The following is a 19,522-nucleotide window of genomic DNA, read 5'->3' on the forward strand; positions in this document are numbered from 1 at the left end:
AGCACTATCTTCTCTAACTCCATCCATTTTCCTGCAAATGCCATGATTTTATTCTTTTTTATTGATAAGTAATATTCCATTGTGTATATATGCCACATTTTTTTTTATCCATTCATCCACCGAAGAGCATCTAGGTTGGTTCCACAGTTTAGCTATTGTGAATTGTGCTGCTATAAACATGGATGTGGCTGTGTCCCTGGAGTATGTTGTTTTTAAGTCCTTTGGGTATAGAGGGATAGCTGGGTCAAATGGTGTGGTTCCATTTCCAATTTTCCAAGGATTCTCCATTCTGCTTTCCATATTCGCTGCACCAATTTGCAGTCCCACCAGCAATGTGTGAGTGTACCTTTTTCCCCACATCCTCGCCAACACTTATTGTTGTTTATCTTCATAATAGCTGCCATTCTGACTGGAGTGAGATGAAATCTTAGAGTGGTTTTGATTTGTATTTCTCTAATTGCTAGTGATGAACATTTTTTCATATATTTGTTGATTGATTGTTTCCTCTTCTGAGAAGTGTCTGTTCGGGTCCTTGGCCCATTTATTGATTGGGTTATTTGTTTTTTTGGTGTTTAGCTTTTTGAGTTCCTTATATAATCTAAAGATTAGTGCTCTATCTGATGTGTGAGGAGTGAAGATTTGCTCCCAAGATGTAGGCTCTCTGTTCACCTCACAGATTGTTTCTTTTGCTGAGAAGAAACATTTTAGTTTGAGTCCATCCCATTTATTGATTCTTGATTTTAAATCTTATGCCACAGGAGTCTTATTAAGGAAGTTGGGGCCTAATCCCACATGATGGAGATTAGGGCCTACTTTTTCTTCTATTAGACGCAGGGTCTCTGGTTTTATTCCTAAGTCCTTGATTCATTTTGAGTTGAATTTTGTGCATAGTATGAGATAAGGGTTTAATTTCATTTTGTTGCATATGGATTTCCAGTTTTCCCAGCACCATTTGTTGAAGAGGCTCTTTTCTCCAATGCATGTTTTTAAGACCTTTGTCTAATATAAGATAACTGTAATTTTGTGGGTTAGTCTCTGTGTCCTCTATTCTGTACCATTGGTCTACCAGTCTGTTTGGTGCCAATACTATGCTGTTTTTGTTACTATTGCTCTGTAGTATAGTTTAAGGTCAGGTATAGTGATGCCACCTGCTTCACTCTTCCTGCTAAAATTGCTTTAGCTATTCTGGGTCTCTTGTTTTTCTAGATGAATTTCATGATTGCTTTTTCTATTTCTGTGAGGAATGTCATTGGGGTTTTGATTGGAATTGCATTAAATCTGTATAGTGCTTTTGGTAGTATGGTCATTTTGATAATATTAATTCTTCCTATCCAAGAGCAAGGTAGATCTTTCTGACTTCTAAGGTCTTCTTTGACTTCTTTCTTTAGGGTTCTGTAATTTTCATTATATAGATCTTTCACCTCTTTCTTTAAGTTGATTCCCAAGGGTTTTTTTTTTTTTTTTTTTTTGAAGCTATTGTAAATGGGGTACTTTTCTTCGTTTCCCTTTCTGAGGATTTGTCACTGATATGCACAAATGCCTTTGATTTGTGGGTGTTGATTTTATATCCTGCTACTTTGCTGAATTCATTTACTAGTTCTCAAAGTTTTCTGGTGGAACTTTTAGAGTCTTCTAGGTATAGAATCATATTGTCAGCAAATAGTGCCAAGTTGAGTTCTTCTTTTCCTATGTGTATCCCTTTAATTTATTTCGTCTGTCTAAATGCTCTGGCCAGTGTTTCAAGAACTTTGTTAAATAGAAGAGGTGAAAGAGGGCATCCCTGCCTTGTTCCAGTTTTTAGAATTTCAATTCAACTTCAATTTCTCTCCATTTAGAATGATGTTGGCTGGGGCTTAGCATAGATAGCCTTTACGATGTTGAGATATGTTCCTATTATCCCTAGTTTGTCTAGTGTTTTGAACATAAAGGGGTGCTGTATTTTGTCAAATGCTTTTATTGATATGATCATATGATTCTTATCTTTAAGTCTTTTGATGTGAGGAATTACATTTATTGATTTCCGTTTGTTGAACCAATCTTCTAATCAGAGGAGAAACCAGTCCTCCCTGGGATGAATCCCACTTGATCTCTGATCTTTTTGATATGTTTTTGTATTCAATTTGCCAGAATTTTATTGAGAATTTTTACATCTATGTTCATTAGAGATATTGGTCTGAAATTTCTTTTTTTGATGTATCTTTGCCTGGTTTTGGAATCAGAGTGATATTGGCCTCATAGAATGAGTTTGGAAGTGCTGCCTCTTTTTCTATTTCCTGAAATAAATTGAAGAATATTGGTGTTAGTTCTTATTTATTTTTATTTTTTATATATTTATTTTTTTTTAGTTTTCGGCGGACACAACATCTTTGTATGTGGTGCTGAGGATCGAACCCGGGCCGCACGCATGCCAAGCGAGGGCGCTACCACTTGAGCCCCATCCCCAGCCCTAGTTCTTCTTTAAACGTCTGTAGAACTCAGCTGTGTACCCGCCCGGTCCTGGGCTTTTCTTGGTTGGTAGGCTTCTGATGGTGTCTTCTATTTCATGCTTGAAATTGATCTGTGTAAATTGTGTGTATCGTCTTGATTCAATTTGGGCAAATTATATGACTCTAGATATTTGTCAATGTCTCCAGTATTTTCTATTTTATTGGAGTACAAGTTTTCAAAATAATTTCTAGTTATCTTCTGATTTCTGTAGTGTCTGTTGTGATATTTCCTTTTTCATCAAATATGTCAGTGATTTGGGTTTTCTCTCTCCTTCTCTTCATCAGCATGACTAAGGGTCTGTCAATTTTATTTATTTTTTCAAAGAACCGACTTTTTGTTCTGTCAGTTTTTTCAATTGTTTCTTTTGTTTCAATTTCATTGATTTCAGCTCTGATTTTAATTATTTTCTGTCTTCTGCTGCTTTTGATGTTGATTTTTTCTTCTTTTTCTAGGACTTTGAGATGTAATGTTAAGTCATTTATTTGTTGACTTTTTCTTCTTTTAAGGAATGAACTCCATGCAATGAACTTTCCTCTTAGTACTGCTTTCATAGTGTCCCAGAGATTTCCATATGATGTATCTGTGTTTTCATTCACCTCTAAAATTTTTTTGATCTCCTCCTTGATGTCTTACCATTGTTCATTCAGTAGTATATTATTTACTCCAGGTGTTGGAGCAGATTTTATTTCTTATTTTATCATTGATTTATAATTTTATTCCATTATGATCTGATAGAATGAAGGGTAGTATCTCTACTTTTTTATATTTGCTAAGAGTTGCTTTGTGGCATCATATATGGTCTATTTTAGAGAAGGATTCATGTGCTGCTGAGAAGAAAGTGTATTCTCTCATTGAAGGACAAAGTATTCTATATATGTCAGCTAAGGCTAAGATATTGATTGTATAATTAAGTTCTATAGTTTCTTTGTTCAGTTTTTGTTTGGAAGATCCATCTAGTGATGAAAGACGTGTGTTAAAGTCACCCAAAATTATTGTGTTGTGGTCTATTTGACTCTTGAACTTGAGAAGAGTTTGTTTGATGAACATAGATGTTTGGGGGCATATATATTTACAATTGTTAAGTCTTGATGTATGGTTCCCTTGAGCAGTATGTAGTGTCCTTCTTTATCCTTTTTGATTGACTTTGGTTTGAAGTCTACTTCATTTGATATGAGGATGGAAACCCTCTTGTTTCCGCAGTCCACGTGAATGGTATGATTTCTCCCAACCCTTCACCTTCAGTCTGTGGATGTCTTTTTCTATGAGATGATTCTCTTGGAGGCAGCATATTGTTGGGTCTTTTTTTTTTTTTAATCCAATCTGCTAGTCTTTGTCCTTTGATTGGTGAGTTTAGGCCATTAACATTTCAGGGTTATTATTGAGACATGATTTGTATTCCCAGCCATTTTTGTTTATTTTTGGTATTTAATGTGACTTGGTTTCTCCTCTGATTAGATTTTCCTTTAGTGTAATCCCTCCCTCTACTGATTTTTATCATTGTTTTTCATTTCCTTTTTTTGGAATATTTTACTGAGGATGTTCTGTAATGCAGACTTTCTAGTTGTAAATTCTTTTAACTTTTGTTTATTATTGAAGGTTTTTATTTCATCACATCTAAAGCTTAGTTTTGCTGGAAATAAGATTCTTGGTTGGCATCCATTTTCTTTCAGAGCTTGGTATGTGTTGTTCCATGATCTCCTGGCTTTGAGGGTCTGGGTTGAAAAAGCTACAAGATAGATTTGAGATACGAATTGGTCTCCCCTTGATCGGATTCCTCTTTCTTGTGGCTTTTAAGATTCTATCCTTATTCTGAATGCTAGGTATTTTCATTATATGTGCCTTGGTGTAGATCTGTTGTAATTTTGTACATTTGGTGTCCTGTAAGCCTCTTCTTTTTAGTTTTCCAATTTGTTCTTCATGCTTGGGAAATTTTCTGATATTTTCTCATTGAAGAGATTGTGCATTCCTTTGGTTTGAAACTCTGTGCCTTCCTCTATCCCAATAACTTTTAGATTTGGTCTTTTGATGTTGTCCCATAATTCTTGAATGTTCTGTTCACAGTTTCTAACTATCTTCACTGTGTGATCAACTTTATTTTCCAAATTGTATACTTTGTCTTCATTATCTGACTTTCTTTCTTCCAAGTGATCTAGTCTGTTGATTATGCTTTCTAATTGAGCTTTTTATTTGATTTATTGTATCCTTCATTTCAAGGATTTCTGACTGGTTTTTTTTTCAGAGTCTCTCTCTCTTTCTCTCCCTTGAAGTAATCTTTTGCTACCTGTATTTGCTCTCTCATCTCATTGTTGGAGTGATCAATTTTTGCCTGTATGTGCTCATTTAGGTCATTCTTTAATTCACAGGTCATTTTCATTATGAACCTCTGAACTCCCTCTCTGTCCATGGGTTCTGTTCTTGTAGTGTCCTGGTTGGTTTGGGGCACTTTCCCCCCTTGTTTTTTCATATTGTCTATGTGTCTTCCTTTCTTGCAGAGTGGATCTGAGATGTTACAGTTTCTTCCCTATGTTCTTGTAGTACTGTGCAGATTGTCTGTGCCTCACCTTGATGTTGGGCTTCCAGACCCTGCTGGTGTCCCTCAGTGAGTGCTACTGCATCCTGGATCTGGGTCCTGTGCAAGTTGGAGTGGGTGGATCTGGGCGGCTGGGCTTGACCTCCCTCGGTAGTCTCTTGGTCAGAAGGGGCAGTCCTGCGCCAGAGGCTAGGCTCTGGCGGGTGTCTGTCCCCGGGAGGGGGGTGGACCCGGGACTCCTGAGAACCTGGATCCCCAGTGGGCTGGTGTGGGTGGTCTGGGCTGGAACTCAGCTCCCGCAGTCGTCTGCTGGTTGGAAGGGGCGGTCCTGCGCCAGAGGCTAGCTCTGGTGGGTGTCTGCCCCTCTGGTGGGGTGGGGTGGGGGGTGGACCAGCCTGCTGTGCGCCTGGGACCCGCCCAGGCCGGTGTGGGTGGATCTGGACCACAGGGCTTGACCTCCCATGGTAGTGTGCCTGCCCTTGGTGATTTTTATTGATGATGTATTTAGTTGCCCTTTGTAGAAAGGAAAATTTCTGCCACTATTGAGAGAAACCTGCTTTAACCAAGCTCAGGCTCTCTCCTGTGAATCCGCGCACAGGACAAGTCTGTTGCTGCCCTCCTTCCTGGCTGCCAGGACCCTGGGAAAGGGCCACAGCCAGGGCCTGCCTGGGCGGTGTGCCTGGACAGACACCAGCAAGCCACAAATTGCTTTCAGAGCTTGCGGTCCTCTGGTTTTGAGGCTGGCAATGGGAGCTGGGGTTCCAGTGGGTTCCATCTGCTCCTTGTCTACAGCTCGTCACAAATGGAGGTGGCGGATGGCACGGGCCCCTGTGTGGGGTTGCCATGGCTCGGGAAGCCTCAGTGCTGCAGCCTCTCTAACTGGACTCTGTCCTCCCCAGATGCTGAAGTTCCGGACGGTTCGAGGGGGCCTGAGGCTCCTGGGTATCCGCCGAACCTCCACTGCCCCTGCTGCCTCTCCAAATGTGCGGCGGCTGGAGTATAAGCCCATTAAGAAAGTCATGGTGGCCAACAGAGGTGAGCCCGGAGCTGCCAGCCTCAGCCTCCTCCTCACCCCGCCCCACCCTGGCCCCTTTGCTTGTCCCCGGGCCCAGGAGTGTGATCTCCCTTCATTGCCTCCAGGCGAGATCGCCATCCGCGTGTTCCGGGCCTGCACGGAGCTGGGCATCCGCACAGTGGCCGTCTACTCCGAGCAGGACACCGGCCAGATGCATCGGCAGAAGGCTGACGAAGCCTACCTCATTGGCCGGGGCCTGGCCCCCGTGCAGGCCTATCTGCACATCCCCGACATCATCAAGGTGGCCAAGGTGAGCAGCCGGCAGGCTGGGGGTGGGGACCAAGTGGGGCAGGCAGAGGTGGGAGGTCGGCCAAGGCCATGCCGGACGGGAGACCTGCCTTCGTGACCCACTTGCAGGAGAACAACGTGGACGCAGTGCACCCGGGTTACGGCTTCCTCTCCGAGCGGGCGGACTTCGCCCAAGCCTGTCAGGATGCTGGGGTCCGGTTCATTGGGCCCAGCCCAGAGGTGGTCCGCAAGATGGGAGATAAGGTGGAGGCCCGGGCCATTGCCATTGCCGCAGGTGACAGTCAGCTCCTCACAAGGGGCTGGTGGGGAGGGTGGCAGGAGCATGTGTTTCCCTGATGATGGGGCCGGGATTCCAGCTCTTCACAGAGGCTACTCACACCTGTCCCCCAACAGGTGTCCCTGTGGTCCCAGGCACTGACGCCCCCATCACATCCCTGCATGAGGCCCATGAGTTCTCCAACACCTACGGCTTCCCCATCATCTTCAAGGCCGCCTATGGGGGCGGAGGCCGTGGCATGAGGGTCGTGCACAGCTACGAGGTGAGTGAGGCTGGAGGCAGGGAGCGGGCAGCAGGTGGCCTCATCTCTGGGAGTGGGCGGAAGGTGACATGTTGTGGGCAGAGCTCGATGCAGGTGACATGGAAGGGGCCTGGGGAAAGCCAACGCCTGCTGGCCTGCCCGCCCTCCCAGGAGCTGGAGGAGAATTACACCCGGGCCTACTCGGAGGCCCTGGCAGCCTTTGGGAACGGAGCGCTGTTTGTGGAGAAGTTCATCGAGAAGCCACGCCACATTGAGGTGCAGATCTTGGGTGAGTGGAGAGGGCCCGAGCCTCCGCCCCAGCGGCCTCACCAGGCGGGAGCCCAGAAGCCGTCTTCCTGGTTGGCGGTGGCCAGCCTTTTGGACAGGTCCCTGTCTGTGGTTCGCTCCGGGAGGCCTGCAGGGACCCAGCTCAGCAGAGGGGCTCTTGGGGCTGGGCTCCCCGCCTGGCTGCCTCCCCTGCGGGGCGCTGGGAGAGCCAGGAGGTGTCTGGTTTCAGAAAGGCTGAACCTGTGTCCTGCCCCCAGGGGACCAGTATGGGAACGTCCTGCACCTGTATGAGCGAGACTGCTCCATCCAGCGGCGGCACCAGAAGGTGGTGGAGATCGCCCCTGCTGCCCACCTGGACCCCCAGCTCCGGTCGCGGCTCACCTGCGACTCCGTCAAACTTGCCAAGCAGGTGAGGCCTCGGGGCGCTGGAGGTCCCCTGTGGGCAGCCTGCAGGGGTGCAGGGAGGCCAGCCACCTGCTGAGGGAGGAGGAGCCAGTGCTGCCCCGTCCTCGGTCCCCTGGACACCGCCTCTCTGGCGCCTGCTGACCCCCGGAGCAGGTCCATGGGTTCTGTGCACTCCTCCTCGCTGCCCTCACTGTCTGCTCCGCAGCTGTCATGGTCATTTCCTCATGGAGGTCCCTCTGCCCACCCGGAGCTCTGGGGAGCGGGTCCTGGGGGAGACAGGAGGCGGCCAGCTGTCTGTACTGGCCCTTAGCCTGGGCCGGTAGCTGTGTGGCAGGGGTCCTGTCCTCCCGGGTTCCTGGGCCTCAGCCCCAGGTGTGTTCACTCTCCCAGGTTCCAGCCACCTCAAACTCCTGGGCAGCCCGGGCCCAGACAGCGTCGCTGTCACCTTCCCCAGAATGGAGGCAGAGCCTCACTGTGCTGCGAGGCTCCAGCCACAGCAATCAGGAGGCCACGGCTAGGTCAGCTGGGCAGAGTGCCGGGATCAGTGGCCTTGGGGAGGAGTCATCTCAGCTGTGCCCTGGTTGATGGGTTTATGCTACTGACCCCAGCAGGCCGGGGCCTGTGGAGTCTGCTGTGGTCCTAGCAGGACCAGAAGAAGGACGAGCAGGCTCAGTCTGAGGCAGGAGCATCATCTGGGGTGCCTCTCGACTGACATCTCTTGAGATGGTGACCAGGCTGGTGACACTGGGAAGTGGGTTCTGGGAAGCCCAGGTCTCCAGGTGTGAAGGGACAGGAGTGGAGCCACTAGCCGAGGTGGCAGCCAGTGAGAGCAAGGGCACCCTGTCTGGGGCGGGCAGGGCTCTGCTGACCTGTACCATGCCAGCTCTGGAGCCCGGCGGAGTCCTCAGGGGACTGTCCTGGAACCTGGATGGCCATCTGTCTCTCGGACAGGGTCCCTGCAGGTTGTTGTGTTCTTGGGCGAGCCAGAGGGCGGGCCCCAGCCTCACACCACTCCAGGGCGCACCCTTCCCCTGCCTGTCCACCCAGCCACCCACCTGCCACCCCCACAGGTGGGCTACGAGAACGCGGGCACCGTGGAATTCCTCGTGGACAGACACGGCAAGCACTACTTCATCGAGGTCAACTCCCGCCTGCAGGTGGAGCACACGGTCACCGAGGAGATCACCGAGTGAGCTGGGGACAGGGCGCGGAGCAGGGAGGGACTCTCGCTTTCCACTTTGGTGGTCAGCAGCGGGGGACCCAGGGACTTGAGTTCTTATAAAAGGATCAGGCTGTGGGCTGGGCTTGGCGCTGTGGAAGTACGCCTGCCTGGCATGTGTGAGGACTGGGTTCCATTCTCAGCACCACACAGGAATAAATAAAATAAAGGTCCAGCAACAACTGAAAAATACTTTAAAAAAGCATTACATTGTGATTGCAAAAATTAATACAAAGGAGCAAATACAAGTGAGTCAGAGGCCCTCCCCTCAAAATCAGGATGCTCACGGCCAGGGGCCGTGCTGCACACCTCATGGAACCCTCGTGGCTGCCTTGTGAGGAGGGAGCCCAAGGCCCCGTCTTTCAGCCGAGGAAGCCGAGGCTCAAGGAGGTTGAGATTCTGGCCTGTGGTCGCTGAGTCCTGCTGTCCCAGGTGGTGAGGGTGTGTTTGGCTCCTGTGGTCAGGGTGTGCCTGTAGCATTTTGCCCAGATCTGTGTTGCGTCCCTGGGGAGGCGAGCTCTGTGTTTATCAGGATCAGCTGATCAGGAAAAGCCGCCTGGTGCCTCCTGGCTCTCTGGGTAGTCTGGCTCTGCTGTCCCACAGCTTGGATTATACGCTGTTCTATAAACAACAGTTAAAATGGCTGTTTCGAGATGTTTCGTTGTTTCGAGATGCATGTGATGAGCCACTAAGTCCTAAACCTTGGCTTTGGGCCAGTCCACCTCACCTTGGAACATTTCTGACTTCAGTTCCTTCCCCAGCCCCTGCTGCACCTGAGAAAGGGGTACCTTTGCCCAGAGAGGCCCCCAGATTCCTGGGAGGCCAGAGTTAGAGGCAAGGTCGGTGCTCCAGCTGTGTCCTGGCCCTGGGTCTTCCTCATCCTGCTGCCGAGAGCTGTCATCCTGAGCCAGCCTGGAGCTCTGTTGAGGATGAAAGGCTTTGTTTACTATGTAGCAAGGGTTCTGTGCCAGACAGACTGGAGCTGAGGCTCCCCTGGTCCTGTGTGGAGCTTGGGTTAGTGGCAGCCTCTCTGACCCTTGATCTCCTCCCCCAATGGGAACGTGGCTCCAGCATGGGATGAGCACGGGGCTGCTCCCCCGCGGCTGTTGAAGCTCATGGTGATCTCTGTCACTGCTCCGAAGTGGTGCAGCAGGCAACTCCCCACACAGGCAAAGTCGGCCAGCGTAGTTTCCAGGCTGTCCTTACCACAAGCCTCAGTGACAATAAATTTAAAACCTTGAGAGTTTTTAAACGGCTGTTCCACTTGGATTTGCTACTGTCCTTAGGAGCATGTACTCAGTCAGCTTCAGCTCCTAAAGCCGTGCAGTGCAGAAGCTTTGCACCCCAAAATCTTCTGGAGGGGCCTTGGGCACAGGCCCAGTGGGGGTGCAGGCCTGGGAACACAGTGTCCACCCATCAGGTCTCAACTGCCCCGGTTCCCATTTTGCAGACTGTCCCCCACTCACCCACCCAAAGTAGCACCTATGGCTCCAGGAATGGGGCCTCCTGAGGCGATGATGGGCCGAGCCAGGCTTCAGATCTGAGCATCAAGGGCAGGAGGCCGGAGATGGTGACTGGGGAAGAGGAAGGTAGAGCGCAGGACGGGTGGAGTGGGGAGAGGGGGCCCCTGTGTTCCCGAGGCCCCTCTGGCTGCCACTCTCTAGCTGAGACTGCAGTCATGGTGCCAAGCTGTGAGGCCAGGGGCTGGAGCAGCTGCCCGCTCAGGCGGGAAGAGTGTGTGGGCCTCGCCTCTTGCTTCCGTGCCCCGGCCCCGCCCTGCCTCATGCTCCCCTTCTCTCTTGGCGCTCCCCACCTGCAGTGTGGACCTGGTCCACGCCCAGATCCACGTGGCCGAGGGCAGGAGCCTGCCTGACCTGGGCCTGCGGCAGGAGAACATCCGCATCAATGGCTGTGCCATCCAGTGCCGGGTCACAACCGAGGACCCTGCGCGCAGCTTCCAGCCCGACACTGGCCGCATCGAGGTAGGCGACATTTCCGGAGTGGGTGCCAGTTTCAGCCTATTGAAGATTCTCACTGCTTCTCAGGTGCCCGGGGCCTGGCAGTTCAGGAAAATCCCCCCTCGGCTGGCCTGACCCCGGCCTAGAGCACGTGGGAGCCAGCGCTATCCGGGAGGAAGGGGGCATGCTGGGAAGGAGCCCCCCGTGCACGGGCCAGGAGAAGGCCGGGCACCTAATGTCCCAGCCAAAGAGTCCAAAGCTTCATGTGACAGAGCCACTGGCCTCTGTCCTGCCTTCATGCTGGGGCTGGGCAGTGGCTGGCAAGGCAGAACCCCAGGTGGGAATGGGAACAAATGACTGGGAACCCCGTCGGGGGTGAGCCAAGCTAGGGGGCCTCCCAGAGGGGTCGGGGGAAGTCAGCAGATGGAGGTGGCAGTGAGGGCCGAGGTTCCTGGATCTTCTCCTCACAGAGCCGAAGCCCAGCCAGTGGGTCCCCGAGAGCCATCTCCCTCCCTCCCCCGAGGGTCTGGCCTGACCTGCTCCTGGCCCACTGTGTCCTGTGCACTGGCCCTGGGGACAGCATCTGCTCTGGAGTCTGGGGCCTGTGGCCTGGGCTGGGTGGGGCTGGCAGGGACAAGCCAGATGCTGGGCTTTAGGACAGGTGGTGGCGGAGGCTGGGAGAGGCTGTTGCAGTGGAGTCCTGAGAGCACAGATCTGTGGCCTCCTGGGAACTGCCTGCCTGCTCCCGGGGAGCCCCAGGCCTCCTTTGCCCTCAGCCGCAGAGGGGCAGCCCAGGGACCCACCTCCAGCCACCTCCCTCTACCTTACCGCAGGGTATTTTTAGCTGGCGGTTCCTGCGCTCGGCTGGGTCCACCTGAATATTTTATCAAGTTCCTTTCCATGGAGCCCAGGCCGGTGCCCCTCAGGAGCAGAAGGGTGGTGCTGTGGGGTCCCCAGCCCGCCCCCAGCCTCCCGGCCTTCCCTCACATGAACCCAGGGCCCTGTCCTCCTGTGTGCACATGTCAGCCAGCCCCAGCCCCTAGCCTGTCCCTGGCCCTCGCCCTCCACCATGTCCTTCCTCTTCCTGACCCATCCTGCTCTCTTCTGCTGGGGCTGGGCCACGGGGGCTGGCCTGTGCCTGTCTTGCCCTGTTGGGCGTGTTTCCTTGGTGTCTCTGTCCCCTCGTCTGCTTCCTCTCTGCCGCTCTTCCTTCTGTCCTCCCCTCCAGGAAGGAAGGGACTGTGTGGTGGTCTCCCTGTCACCCTGCGGGCCCAAACAAAGCCTGAGCTCCGCCTCTCCTCTCATTGCCCCACAGCGGCCCTGTCACTGGTCCCTTTCTGTCCGGGTGCCCACGCAGGCAGGGACTTGCTGCTCTTGCTGGTGTGGATGCTCCATACCTGTTCCTGGCATGAACGTGGACACATGAGGGGATCCAGAAGGCGGGAGGGTTGGTCAGGCAGGCCCTGGGAGGTGGGTGGGATCTGGCCCCTCTGGCTGGGCTGTGCACACAGTCCTACGGTACGTCCTTCGTCCCCTCCCCGCTCCTCTGAGGCAGCAGTGACTGTGGGACTCGGAGAAGGGGTGAGTCCCAGGTTTGCAAAACTGAGAGGTCAGAGCCGTGGTTTCCCTGCAGCACCCTCGACCTCAGCTCCGGGTGCCCCGCATGCAGGGAGCCACCGACTGCAGCTTCTGCCCCCGCCGCTGACCTCTGCTCCCCCGCCACAGGTGTTCCGCAGTGGAGAGGGCATGGGCATCCGCCTGGACAACGCCTCTGCCTTCCAAGGGGCTGTCATCTCACCCCACTATGATTCCCTGCTGGTCAAAGTCATCGCCCACGGCAAAGACCACCCCACGGCTGCCACTAAGATGAGCAGAGCCTTGGCCGAGTTCCGCGTTCGAGGTGTGAAGGTGAGAGCCTATAGCTTCTTCCTGTCTTGTGCCTGTCCCTCCAAGGGTCCCATGGTCACTTATGTCCTTGCTTGGGGTGGGCACAGAACTGCTTGCCTTTCCCTGGACTTTGCTTTGTGGAGGCCTGTGGCTCCCTCAGCCCTGGTGACAGGGTGACTCTCCTGGCTGCGCTCAGACCCTCGGGCCCTTTTGGTGCAGGCGTGAGGGCCCTCATCAGGTGGCTCCTTCTGGCTGCTCCACACCACCTCTTGCTCTCAGGCCAAAGCCACCTGCAGTGCGTGCTCAATGCTCCCGGCCCCTGTGGAAATTCCCACCCCACAGGTTTGGGTAGAGGCCCCAAAGCCTGTGTTTTGAACAAGCTTCCCCCTGGGAAATTCTTAATTTCAAGAAAACGAGCTCCTGGGCGAGGGCCCAGCCCTGTGTGGAGGAGGGGGAGGCCTCCGCCATCCCCCAGCTCTCTGCATTTCAGGCGAGTCTGCAGAATGGTGGGTGCTTCAGGGACAGCCAAGGAGTATGGCTGCAGCGGGGCTGGTGGCCAGGCAGGGGCACGTGACCTGCCTCTGACCAGGGTGGTTGTCTGCCAGCGAGGATCCAAAATGCCTTCCCTCCTTGTTGGGCTGTTTGTTACTAGTGTCTAGAGCTAGGGATGAATTCACAGCCAAGAAGCAGTCCTGTCCTTGAAGCCAGCACCTACCCACGTATCTGTGGGTGCTGCCATCAGCATGGGGACAGGGCTGGGCATTCAGCCCCTGTGGGAATCCCTTTCTTCTCTTTGGGGGTTCCCAAGGATGGTCTGCAGCCACAGACTGTGGCTGGGCTGGCTCCTGGGCTCCTGAGGGCTCCTGCCGGGCCAGCTGCTGTCCCCTCGGCGACCTCTCCGCAGGACCCCGTGGCATGTCCTGGCGGTAGCCCCAGGGGGCAGAGACTTTTGGAAAATGGCCTCGGCCACCTGAGAGGGAAGTGTTGGCAGACGCCGGGGGTCGCTCCCTTCCACAGGGGCTGCATCAGGGCTCCGCGTCCCACACCCAGGGCAGCGTGACGCGTTCCCAGTATGTTTGGGCTGGGCTTTCCCTGCTGACCCTGTTGGGAGGGGCCGTGAGGCCCTGCCTCCTGTGACTGGGGTGGGAGTGAGGCTGGGCTCTCCCTGTGCTGCTGCTGCTGTCGTGGCTGGCCGTGGTTGGTCCCCATTCCTCTGACCCCAGGTCCCCTGGGCCAAGGACTCTACTCTGCCCTATACCCCTAAGTACCAGGAACCTCCTCTCCTCACTGGAGGAGGGTGGAGAAAGGGACTCTGGGGACCATGGCCATGGGGTGGCAGCAAGGTAAGGGGTTCTGGTTCCTGGGGTGCCTGTGTCTTTCCCAGATCCCCACTAGCCCAGGCCATTGGTCCCTGCCACATTCTGGGCCTTCTGAAGGAGCCTGGCTTTCGGCCTTATGCTTTGGTCTCCCCTGCCCTCCCTCCTGGCCCAGTGCTCCCCCTCCCTCCTTGCCCCCCACTTTGCTGAGGACCTCATTTCCATTTAACCCATCATGTCCCAGTGCCCCATATATAGAACACCTCGAAACATTTAAATTGAGCAAGAAAGTGATTATAAACGGCATGTATAATGTTTGGATAGGTTCACAGCAAACGGCATGCTGGGGCGTAATGGGTTAAATCATCTCTTGGCCACCTCAGGCCCCTGTCCTGGGCCTGGGAGGACGGATACCCACCAGCTTGGCCTGGAATGCCGGTCTCCTTGGCTGTCACCAGGAGCACCAGTGTGCCCGTGCAGCCCCTCTGCTGTGCCTGGCACCAGCCAGGCCCTGCCATGGCCCCGGGGCCGCCTGCTGCATCCTCCTGGAACACCAGCAGGCTCTTGCACGCTAGGAAGGGCTCACGCCCAGGATGCGGAGGCCAGTCAGTGCTGCCAGAGCTGTGCCGAGCAGCAGCCACCGGGGCCCGTGGGATCCCCAGCAAAGGAAGCAGAAAGGGGTTCTGGGGTGTGAGCCCCATCTCCAGCACATCCCCACCTCCACCCCCACAGGCAGGCAGCTCGGGGGTCATCTTTCCAGGAACGTTGAGGGCACAGCCATGGGGACCTCAGAGGAGTGGCTGGGGGGTGCCATCTCCTTGGGGCCTGGGGAATGACAGGACCTTCTGGAGGTCTCTGGGTGACGGCTGCCAGTGGGACTCCCAGCCCTTGAGGGTGGCACTTCATAAGTCCAGAAGGTGCCCAGGAGAAGGCAGGCATGGCTGTCCCCAACAGGACTATGGGGGTATTTTACTGAGTTGTGCTCAGGAGAATGTTACCATTCTTTTGGTTCTTTTGCCCAGAAGGGCTGTGCCCTCCACCCACCCTCGGGCTGCTACCCACAGTCCCGCTGCCACTCCCAGGCATGCTAGCACTGCTGGGACAGTGCCAGTGCCCGGGCTTCACGCACCAGGGATTGTCCTACACACGCCTGCTGGGAAGGGTACCCTCCGTACTGACAGACAAGCTCAGGCTGTCGCCCGTCCGGTCAGAAGAAACCAGAGCCCGGCACTGGACTGGCCCAGAGGACGAATTGGGCAGTGGAGGCTCAGGCTGCAGGGTCACCTCCGCCTGGTCTGTGCCTCTACCAGCCCCTCATCCCCTCCCTTCCACCTTCCCTCTCAGGATGGGACCAGAGACCAGCACTGAGGTGTCCCCAACAATTTTATTATAAATAGAAACAAGACGCCCACTTGGTGGCTGCAACCCCTGCCTTGGTGGCTCTGAGCACCTGTCAGAGGGACCTGTCCCTTTACCCCAGTCTGGAGGTCAGAACCAAGGGAAGGGCTCCCTGTCCCTCCAAGTACATGGGAAGCCTGAGGTACCAAGGATAAAAACCAGGGACAGTCCCCTGGCAGTGCTGCTCACTGGGCCAGGTGGCCACTGCCCTGGGCCCCTGGCCTCGCTGCTCATTCCTCAGGGCACAAGCCGCCCTCCTGTCACACCACACTCTCCTCCAGCCGCTCTGCACTGCCTCCCGCACCCCGGCACCCAGCCCCAAGCAGCCCCCCATGTACAGAGTGGCTCCTCCGGGCCCAGGCCCCTCCCAGGCGCCTGGCATACCCGTAGCACCCGCCTGTATCTCCCAGGTCCAGGGAGCAGCTGCGCTGGGGGCGGGGTGGGGGGCTCCTCGGTGGGTGGCTCTTGGGTGTAGGGCTGGGACCTCCATTGGTCTGGGACTGGACGTGGCTGAGCTTGAGGGGGAGGCGGCCGTTCCCAGCTCCCCGGCCCCGAACCAGCAAGGCCACAGTGAAGACCAGTAAGGCAGCCACCAGAACACCCCCCACAGCCACAGTCAGGGTCCCGCCCAGCACATGGGCCTGCAGGGCATGGCACAAGGGCGTGGCTGGCAGTGTGGAGAAGTGGGCACAGCCCAGTAGCCTGGTGGCCGTGAGGTCAGAGGGTCCAGTGGCAGGTGACAGGGCCAGCAGGCAGAGGTCGTAGTCAGCACCTGGCACCAGGTGCTTTAGCAGGAAGTGCTGGCTGGAGGCTGGGACGATCCTGCAAGAAAGACAGGTGGTCAGAGCCCCAGGGTCAGGCGCAGCCCAGCTCCCATCTCGCATAGCCAGGACCTCACAGCTCCTAAAAACCCAACTCCCTGCCCAGCTCTGGAGAGCTCCCCGGGACCTGAGCCACATGGGCCTTCTGTGTTCCCTCAAGATGGCAAAGAAGGACGGGCACGTGCAGGACAGGAGGCGGTGCCAAGGGACAGACTGGTGTGTGACTGGACTGACTTAGGTCGCAGGCAAGCAGAGGAGGATGGGTGGGGGGGGATACTAGCAGGAGCAAAAATAATGTGTGTGTGTGGCCCAGGCCACGCACCCAGCCACGGCCAAGCCACAAACCAGGCCACCAGCAGCGTACAGCTGTCATGTAAGCAGCCATATCTGAGCCGCGCACCCTCAGATGCTGGGCTCCTCGGGGCTCAGAAGCCAAGGGCGCAGGGTCGGCGGAAGGGCCGGGTGGGGGCCAAGCAGGGACTGAGGACACGGGAAGGGTGTGTCCTCACCGATAGATGAGGGTCTCGTCTTCGCTGCTGTTGTACTGGATTTGGAACATCCACACGGGGTCAGCTGGCCGCCCAGGGCCCCAGCTCACCAGCCCTGAGGTGGCAGTCACTTCTGTCACTTGCACAGCTGGCTCAGACTCCAGAGTCCCCTCGCCCTCAGCAGCAGTTCGAGCAGAGGCAGCAATGTCTGAGGGCCCCGGGCGGCCCCCCTCAGCACTGGCGTTCCCGCCATGGGGCAAGGCCAGCACCCGGAGCTCTACTCGGGCAGTGGCCTCACCAGCAGGGTTGGTGGCGATACAAGTGTAGCCTCCTGCGTCCCCAGCACCTGTCACCCCAATCTCCAGGGTTCCGTTGGGGAAGGCCCAGGCTCGGGAAGAGTTGCCAACCAGCCGGTCGTCGGGGCCAACCCAGTGCATGGTGGGTGCAGGGTCACCAAGGGCCCGGCACCGCAGCGTGGCCCGCTGTCCCTCCAGCACCCAGAGGCGCTGTGTGTGGCGGGCAATGAGGGGCGGCTCACAGGAGAACTCGCCCTCAGGCACTGCCCAGAAGTATCGGCCAGCCAGGCCCGGCGGGGAGGCACAGGTCTCCAGGTCATCCGGCCGGGCCAGCCGCCGCAGCCACAGCAGCTCACAGTTGCAGTGCAGCGGGTTCCCGCTGAAGCTCAGCACCAGAGGAGCGGGCGAGGCCTCCGCGTCGCGCCCCCTGGAGAAGAGCGGGTCGGGCGCCAGCGTGGCCAGGCGGTTGGAGGTGAGGTCGAGGCGGGAGAGCTGACCAAGCTGCGCAAAGGCGCCCGGGGGCAGCGCATCGATGAGGTTGTGGTCCAGGTTGAGAGTGTGCAGGGCAGGCATGGCGCCGATGCCGGCCCAGGGCACCTGTCGGAGGTTGTTGTAGGACAGGTCCAGGTCCTCCAGGCTGTCCAGGAAGTCATCGAAGGCCCCTGGCGCGATGCGGCCCAGCTGGTTGCCACTGAGGATGAGGTGCTGCAGGTTGACAGGCCCCCGCAGGCTGCCGCTGCCCAACTCCACCAGCCTGTTGCCATCCAGGTGTAGGGATCGCAGGCTCTCCAGGTCCCCAAAGGCGCGGGCTCCAATGCGGGTGATGGCATTCCGAGACAGCGTCAGGTCCACCAGCCCAGTCATGTTGCGAAAGTCAGGTGGTCCCAGGGCCTGGATGAAGTTGTCAGCTAGCCGCAGCTCCACTGTGCGCCGGTCCACGTTGGGTGGCACAAACAGCAGGCCTCGATGGGCACAAAGGGTACTGAGGGACTCGGACAGGTTCTGGCAGACGCAGGGTAGCGGACAGGCAGCCGCTCCACTGGCCAGCAGCAGCAGCAGTAGTGGTGGGGCCATGGTGAGCGCCCTGTAGGGAAGGGCCGCAGCCCAAGCACAGGTGGGGCTGGTGCAAGTGCCCACTTGTGCCCAGGGCACAGTCCCAAGAGCCAGCTTCCAGAGTCTGGCCTGGGAAGATTGGGTTAGAAGCTCAAGGGGGTCCCCAGGGATGAAGGAAGGCTGGGGCTGCAGGGCCAGGCCCCCCGGAGTAAAGGTCACATTTCCCAAGCAGTTAGGGGGAGTCCTGGCGCTGGGGACAAGGTGAGGCATGAGGCAGGAAGCGGCGGTGGGCCGAGAGCAGGGAGGGTCCCGGAACTTCCTTTTCCTGGCGTCCCCTGGAATCGCCAGCCCCTTCCTCCCTCCGAGCCATCCCTTTCCGCGCCAGGAAAGGCTCCCGATTGATCCCTGGCGTGGCCCGTGGTCCCTCCCCGGCCCGGCCCAGCGCTGCGTCCCGCGGCCCCCTCACCTGGTGTCAGTCGCTCAGGGGGCGCGGGCCGGCACCCCCACGGGCCCAGCCGGCCCTGGCCGTCTCCAGGCCGCTCTCCCTCGGGGGCGAGGCCTGGGCCGCCTGCCGCGCGCCCTACGGCCCATGGCGCTCGGGCCCACGGCCCCGGCTTACTCGGTTCCCGGCACCTTTTCCCGGAGCGGTCCGCGGCGGCGGTAGCGGCGACAGGCAGGCGGGTGCGCGCCAGCGGACGCGCGCGCCGTGGACACGCACGTGGAAGGAGGACGGGGAGGGGTGCACGGGGATCCACCCGGCCCCGGGCCGGCTCCGGAGGTCACCGGGACACGCAGCCACTGCAGCACCCACGGGTGGTGCCCAGTCACGCCCGAGGCCCAGGCCAGCGCGGGCCTGCCGCGCTGCCCCTAGGCGCTGCCGCAGCGCACTCACCCCGGCACTGGTGCGCGCGCCCCCGGCCCCCCTTGCGCCCCGGCATCCTGCACCGCTCGGGCGCCCGCCGCCGCGGCGCGAACCTCACTCTGCAGCTAGCCAGACAAAGCGCCAGCTCGCGGGCCCCTTCACCGTCTCCCAGAAACGGGTCTTTGTCACATGTCGCTGGGCACCCTCCCCAACACGCCCACATATGCCCACACACCCACACTTCCCCGCACCCACGGGCAGGGCCGGGTGCAAACCCGAGCTGTTGCTGAGACCCTCGCGTTCACAGACACACGCTGAAGGTCATAACCGTTCTGCATCACCGAGTCACGTGGAGGGTCCCCAACAGGCACGGGGCCCTGGCGGGGCTAGGGAGGCGCCCCCGGCAGGGTTGCTGCGGGGTGGGGCCGCGAGGGCTCGGCCTCGGGCAGGCGCCGCGCCCCGCCCCGCCGCCTGCCCCGCCCTCTCGTTGCCCCGCCCGCCCGTCCCGCTTTGCCCGGCGCTCGGAGCCAACCGGCCTCCGCCTCCGGCCGGATTGGTCTGCACGGCGCCGTTTCCCAGCAGGCCGGCGGTGGCACGCTGTTTGAAGCTGTGCGTCAATGGTCCTTTCCGCGCCGCAGCCCCGCCCTCCTCCTCTGCTCTCGCCGGGCTGTG

The 19,522-nt window shown here is 56.6% G+C and overlaps 2 protein-coding genes across 9 annotated transcripts in view; one reads left to right on the plus strand and one right to left on the minus strand.

Annotated features, from left to right (window-relative positions):
• Positions 1–19,522, plus strand: part of Pc (pyruvate carboxylase) — a 105,317-nt gene that overhangs the window by 78,453 nt on the left and 7,342 nt on the right. For 6 of the 7 annotated variants that reach the window (XM_046445128.2, XM_046445130.2, XM_046445125.2 and 3 more), the window contains 9 exons: positions 5,917–6,052; positions 6,158–6,342; positions 6,450–6,615; positions 6,735–6,880; positions 7,031–7,148; positions 7,405–7,556; positions 8,623–8,741; positions 10,591–10,753; positions 12,455–12,637. In XM_046445128.2, coding sequence (XP_046301084.1) covers positions 5,917–6,052; positions 6,158–6,342; positions 6,450–6,615; positions 6,735–6,880; positions 7,031–7,148; positions 7,405–7,556; positions 8,623–8,741; positions 10,591–10,753; positions 12,455–12,637 — 1,368 coding nt within the window. Of the gene's footprint in view, positions 1–4,973; positions 5,087–5,916; positions 6,053–6,157; positions 6,343–6,449; positions 6,616–6,734; positions 6,881–7,030; positions 7,149–7,404; positions 7,557–8,622; positions 8,742–10,590; positions 10,754–12,454; positions 12,638–19,522 lie in introns of those variants that run through there. The other variant, XM_046445129.2, reaches the window with a different exon arrangement.
• Positions 15,298–19,305, minus strand: Lrfn4 (leucine rich repeat and fibronectin type III domain containing 4). Of its 2 annotated transcripts, XM_046445132.2 has the most exons (3): positions 18,455–19,305; positions 16,661–18,019; positions 15,298–16,152 (listed from the first exon to the last, which is right to left on the minus strand). In XM_046445132.2, the coding sequence occupies exons 2-3, from the start codon at positions 18,007–18,009 to the stop codon at positions 15,591–15,593; spliced, it is 1,911 nt and encodes a 636-aa protein (XP_046301088.1). In that variant the 5' UTR covers positions 18,010–18,019; positions 18,455–19,305; the 3' UTR covers positions 15,298–15,590. The 2 variants fall into 2 exon arrangements, with proteins under 2 accessions (XP_046301088.1, XP_046301087.1); XM_046445131.2 differs by lacking the exon at positions 18,455–19,305 and having other exon boundaries at positions 16,661–18,258.

Source organism: Marmota monax, unplaced genomic scaffold (assembly GCF_021218885.2).
Source record: "Marmota monax isolate L192 unplaced genomic scaffold, Marmota_monax_Labrador192_F-V1.1 WCK01_AAM20220418_F8-fsc00038, whole genome shotgun sequence".
NCBI classification, from domain to species: domain Eukaryota; kingdom Metazoa; phylum Chordata; class Mammalia; order Rodentia; family Sciuridae; genus Marmota; species Marmota monax.

Bases quoted from the DNA above. Each gene is read 5' to 3' on its own strand.
- Lrfn4 (XM_046445131.2), bottom strand. From the start codon at position 18,258: ATGCCTCACCTTGTCCCCAGCGCCAGGACTCCCCCTAACTGCTTGGGA. The intron at 16,153-16,660 runs GTGAGGACACAC...TCTTTCTTGCAG, and splicing joins GACGAGACCCTCATCTATCG to GATCGTCCCAGCCTCCAGCC.